This window comes from Alligator sinensis, unplaced genomic scaffold (genome assembly GCF_000455745.1).
Source record: "Alligator sinensis unplaced genomic scaffold, ASM45574v1 scaffold432_1, whole genome shotgun sequence".
Taxonomy (NCBI): Eukaryota; Metazoa; Chordata; order Crocodylia; family Alligatoridae; genus Alligator; species Alligator sinensis.
Window position 1 is genome coordinate 1,186,377 of NW_005841998.1, and position 5,804 is coordinate 1,192,180.

At 43.3% G+C, this 5,804-nt stretch overlaps 1 protein-coding gene across 9 annotated transcripts in view; it reads left to right on the forward strand.

The window, feature by feature from the left end:
• Positions 1-5,804, forward strand: part of MTIF2 (mitochondrial translational initiation factor 2) — a 34,419-nt gene that overhangs the window by 17,824 nt on the left and 10,791 nt on the right. For all 9 annotated transcript variants that reach the window (XR_001357855.2, XM_006021576.3, XM_025201582.1 and 6 more), the window contains 2 exons: positions 3,712-3,851; positions 4,984-5,108. Coding sequence is in view for 8 of the 9 variants with exons in the window: in XM_006021576.3 (XP_006021638.1) it covers positions 3,712-3,851; positions 4,984-5,108 (265 nt within the window). In the remaining variant the exon portion in view is untranslated. The remainder of the gene's footprint in view (positions 1-3,711; positions 3,852-4,983; positions 5,109-5,804) is intronic.

Below are 5,804 nucleotides of genomic sequence, written 5' to 3' on the forward strand. Positions count from 1 at the left end.
TTAGAACTGGCCAATAGTGGGACACAAATTTGCATTCGGGTGGCGGGAACTTCTTTGCACCGTGCATTTCTCTTTGCAGCTGAGAAATGCACCTTGCAAAGAAAGCTCCTCGTGGCGGGAAATAATTTAGCAGTGCCGAAGCGCGCGCACACAAAATCACACCCTTGGGTTGTGACACTATGGATGTCTAATCTGAACCTACTCTCCAACAACTTGTGGCGTTATTCCTTGTTATCCCGGGGGATGCTAGGGGAAACAAGGTCTCCCCCCAAACCCTTCTGGTCCCCCCTAGTGAGTTTATAGATGGTCACAAGGTCCCCCCTCAGCCTTCTCTTGTGAAGGCTGAACAGGTTCAGGTCCCGTAGCCTCTCATTGTAGGGTCTGCCCTGCTGTCCCCGGATCATGCGGGTGGCCCTCCTCTGGACCCTCTCAATGTTGTCCACATCCCTCTTGAAGTGGGGTGCCCAGAACTGGATACAGTACTCCAGCTGTGGCCTGACCAGTGTCGCATAGAGGGGGAGGATCACCTCCTTGGCCCTACTTGAGATGCACCTGTGGATGCACGATAGTTGTTGGAGAGTAGGTTCAGATAAAAAAGGCATTGGGTACTTCAGCCTTTACCTACTGAAAGATGATAAGAAAGCCTCCCCCACACTTTCCCTGATCCTCTTCTTGTTGATATACTTGGAAAAACCCTTCTTATTCTCCTTCACGTCCCTCGCTAGCTGTAACTCTAGTGTTATCTAGTGTTTCTGCTTTACTCGCACCCCACCATAGGGGTGTTTAATGATATGTTACCTTTCTAGTGGATGTGGGGGAAATGGAGCCATTGTGCCTGCGTTATCATGACACCCAAAGTGCATTTGCTCTGGGTCCACACCTTTGCTCCTGAGATCCAAGTCCTGGGTCTGACTCTGTCTGGCTGGCAGTGATCAGACATGAGAGAGTGCTTTCAAGAGTCTGGGGGAGCAGGGGCACGTTCCTGGGGTTTCTACATTGCAGGCTACTCCCACTCATGCACTATTTCTATGAACATGTTCAAGGGAGGATTTTTTGTTCCGGCAAGAAACCAATATTTGCTAAGCCTCCAGAGTCGAATGGGCTTCCAAGAGAGGTGGTGCTATCACCTAACTTGGAAGTCTTCAGGAGGAGGCTTGATGATCACCTGGCTGGGGTCATCTGACCTTGGTTCTCTTTCCTGCCAGGGGCAGGGGGTCGGACACGATGATCCAGCGGGTCCCTTCCGACTCTGTAATCTATGAAAAAACCCCCATTGCACGTTGGCCTTCCTGATTTCAACCCTGCATGCTCCAGCAATACTGTTATCCTCCTCCCTAGTCGTTTGTCCAAGTTTCAACTTCTTGTAAGCTTCCTTTTGTGGTTTTGCTCATTAAAGAGTTCTCTGCTAAGCCAAGGTGGTCTTATGCCAGACTTGCTAGTCTTTCTGTCCATCAGAATGGTTTGTTCCTGTGTCCTTAAGTTCCTTTAAAGAAAATTTACTTTTCCTGAACTCCTTTCTCCCTCAGACTGGCCTTCCAGGAGATCCTGCCCATCAGTTCCCCGAGTGAGGTGAAGTCTGCTTCTCTGAAGCCCAGAGTCCTTATTGCACGGCTGTCCTTCCTTCCTTTCATCAGGATCCTGAACTTTGTCATCTCATGGTTGATGCTGCCCGAGTTGCTATCCACTACTATGTTCCCAAACAGTTTTATTCCCTGTTTGTGAGCAGATGATCAAGAAGAGCATGGCATAGTTGGCCTCTCCAACACTTTTTTGCATCAGGAAGTTGTCCCCAGCACTCTCCATAAGCTTCCTGGATTGCCTGCACACTGCTGTATTGTCCTCCCAGCAGACGTCAGGGTGATTGAAGTCCCCTATGAGAACCAGGGCCTGTGATCCAGGAGACTTCCATTAGATGTTTGAAGAAAGCCTCATCCACTTCATCCTCTTGGTCTGGTGGTCTATAGCAGACACCCATCATGACATCACTCTTGTTGCTCACCCCTCTGATCCTAACCTGGAGACTTTCAGCAGGCCTATCTCCAGTTTCATACTGGAGCTTGGAGCAGTCCTATAGCTCTTTGACATACAGTACAACTCGTCCTCCTCTTCTTCCCTTCTTGAGCTGTTTGTACCCATCCATGACAGTGCTCCAGTCATGCGAGCTATCCCACCAAGTCTCTGTTATTCCAATCATGTCATAGTTCTGTGACTGCACAAGGACTTCCAACTCTTTCTGCTTGTTTTCCAGGCTCTATACATTCATATACAGACATATAAGGTAACTAGCCGATTGCCCTACTTTCTTAGAATGAAGGGCCTTCCCTGTTGTCCCCTCCAGTTTGTGCTTTCTTTATGTCACCTGCTTCTCCACTTACCTCGGGGCTTTGCTCTCCGTCCCCCAGTGAGCCTAGTTTAAAGCCCTCCTCCATGAATACCTTTATTGAGCACTATACTACTGTGCAAACTTCCATAGTAGGTCCTGTGTTCAGTAAAGCAGTCCTCCAGTTCCTGATAGCTTAGGACTCTAAGGCATGCCTCCAGTGGAATGGCATACTGCTTGGAGTGGACCACAGTATACTGTGCATCTGGACAAACCTTGAAGGAAAGAGAAGTTACCAGTAACTGGAGTTCTTTAAGATACTGTCCTTTATGCATGATCCACATCCCACCCTCCTTCCTCTCTTCCTTGGTGTCACTGGTAGCCTGGGATTCTGCAAATGAGAGAAAAGGAGGGTTGGGAAGAGTGAATTGACCTGGCGCCTAAGAAGAGGCAGGGCCTGTGCATGCTGTATGTGCAAAGCTGGGATAAAAATTCTCCATGCTCAAGTGAGTTACACTACCCACAGGGGATGAGCATGACAGCAACACTTTTTAAAGAACACCACTTATTGGTAAGGAACTTCTCTTCCTGGAATTCAGTGCAAGTCTATTCAAGTTTAGGATATTTTTCTTCTCTAAATTAAAACAAACAAACAAACAAAACCTGCGAACATTTGAAATTATGCTGCTGGTTCCTGTGATATGTCAAGGTTTTCTTTTAAAGTGTCTTGTCAAGTTTTAATTACACTCCTACCACTTAAAATGGATCAAGGTGCCATCAAAAGACATTTGCCAGTTTGAATAGTTTGTGTATTTGCAGAAGGTTTATGAAGTTATATTTTAATTAACTCCTTTTTGGTCAAATGGATCAGGGCATAAACTCCAGATTTTTCACAGTTCATTTTCCAGGAAGGAGTATGTGGGATCTCTTTGTAGGAAGGAGAAGATGAACAGTTTTTTTTTTGTCATAATGTGCCTCAAGAATATTAGCTTTTGATGCAGTGCTGTAGGTACTAGTATACATGGAGAAGAGCAAGAACTGCTTTATTTTTCTCTCTCCTTGTTCTTAGTGGAGGATTCCTGGCTCACAAGGATCTTTTTCCCAATTAAGTGCTATAGCTGAAGGTGAGACACAGTTGGTTTGGAACCAATCAATGCTGTTGCTAACTCTAGTAATATATATTAGTGCAGCAGGAGAGGGACAGTAAAGACTATGGCATGCATTGTTCTAGATGATCATAATAGGCAGTACTGCCCCGTGTAGATTTTACAGATTTAACAAAGAAAAGTAGTACTCTCAACTTTTGTGTGGTGTACATGGGGTGGACATATGATTGTATGGGTTAAAGCTGTGGCTGGTTGCAGTTTGTAACACTTGTGCACTTCTTTCAGTCCCGATCATCCTTGCTATAAACAAATGTGACAAACCTGAAGCTGATCCTGAAAGGGTGAAGAAGGAATTATTGGCATATGATGTGGTTTGTGAAGATTATGGGGGTGATGTTCAGGCTGTAAATATCTCTGCACTTAAGGTAAATTTTTGTTGCTGTAGTGATCAAGTCTGCAGAGTTCTACCATGTGGCAAGCAGCTAAGTTTTCATTTGACCCAGGGAAAATAAAACTTTTCTGTTCCTTGCATTTGACCTGGGGGTCTAATCCTAAGGTAGGCAAAGTGCTGTCAGCTCCTATGGGAGTCGGTCAGAGCCAGAGGCATTTGGTGTTTTGCTGTATCAGTCCCCTAGTGAGAAATGGTATAGAAGTACAAAATTCCAGTTGTTTTTCCTCCAATTTTTATGCTGGAAGTTTAGTGGGTGTTTGTTCCAGGATCCTTCAAGCTGTCGCTTTCTCATGTTTGCATGCTGGATAAAATGCTGTTGGAGGAAGAGTTTTACTTCTGTTAGACTGAGTAAAAGTAATTGCATAATTCAAATCTGAACACGAGGCACAATTGGTAAGAGAGAGCAAGTTGCATAAACCTACTCCCCTTTGGTAACTGATAGTTAATTACAGTAATCTAAAATCCTGTCATTGCTATTTGTACTTGGCTTTGTGGTGATCATACTGTTTCCTCATGAGAATTGGAAGAGCAATGACTTCATTGCTTTCATTCTGAATTTATCCCATACTCCTTTCCAAAGTTTCAGGCCGGTATATGCACTACTGCAATTAAACTTTCAAAGTCATTCACACTGACAAAAAATAAAAAAAAGTTTCTGTTCACCCTTCTGGTATCCAATTATTACCTTACCTGTTCAGTGTGCTATGGTCTGTTCTGGACAGTTTGTCCAGAATTGGTTGCAAAAGGATGCGTGCTAAATCCCAAACTGTGTTCTTTCTTCTACCCAATGGGCAACCCTTGTCTCCACATCCTTTCCCCTACAGTTCCTAGACCTAGCCTGATACTGAGGCAGTGTTGCTGCTGATATGAAAGGAGAAAGAAGGAAGTCTTACTTGCACCTTAACATCTACTGTTTGCCTTCAAGACTAGTACAGCAGCAGTCTCAGGCCCTGTATTATTTCCGCGGTATGCTCCCCAACAGATTAGGGTGCATTGCAGTATTGGGAATTATGGACCATGTAGGACTGTGGAGCTGGCAATGAGAGATCATCTCTGGATTCTGTTTTAACTAGCTGCAACCTTAATTGTTAACTGTTTTGAAACAGGGTGACAACCTGATGGCCTTAGCAGAGGCAACAGTTGCTCTTGCAGAGGTGCTAGAACTGAAGGCAGACTTCGCTGGCCTAGTCAAGGGAGTCGTAATAGAGTCTCGCATAGATAAAGGAAAAGGGTAGGTCAGCCTGTCATCTGTCTTCCTTACATCTGTGGTTACTGTTTATAATGCATTTATTCCAGGTACTTAAAAATATACCATCCAGATGATCTCTGCTCCAAAATTTAGGTGTTGATTACAACATTATATTACAAAACTCTAGTACTCTTAGAAATACTTCAGTAAAAGTTTTCTTTTGTTTTTCTTTCTTTCTTTTTTTTTTAAACAAATGCAGCTCTTTACTTTGGTGTAACTGTTCCTCTCCAGTGTTATTTTATGGCATAAGAACCAGGAGATAAGCAGCTAAAAGCTTAGCAGGATATTTTCATCCTGCCAGTCAAATGAAATCTTGTAATATAAATGGGCAATGTAAATAGTGAACCACAAACTAAATATTCTTCAAAGAAAGTATTAGTAATAAAGATTTTTTTAAATATTTCTTGAATATTAATCTGACAGTTTCTATTTAACAATAGTTTTTGTTATAAAATAGCAAATATTTTATGAACAGTCCATTAAATACTTAATCTGATTTTTTTTTTTTTTTTCTTCCTTTAAAAATAATTGTCTTTCAAGGAGACTTGTATAAAAAAAAAAATCAGTTCACTGTTGTGCCTTTTACCTGTTACCTTTTTTCATAGTAGCTAGGGTCAGGAAGGTCTTGAACAGATCACCTAGCCTGACCCCCTGCCACAGGCAGGAATGAATGCTGGG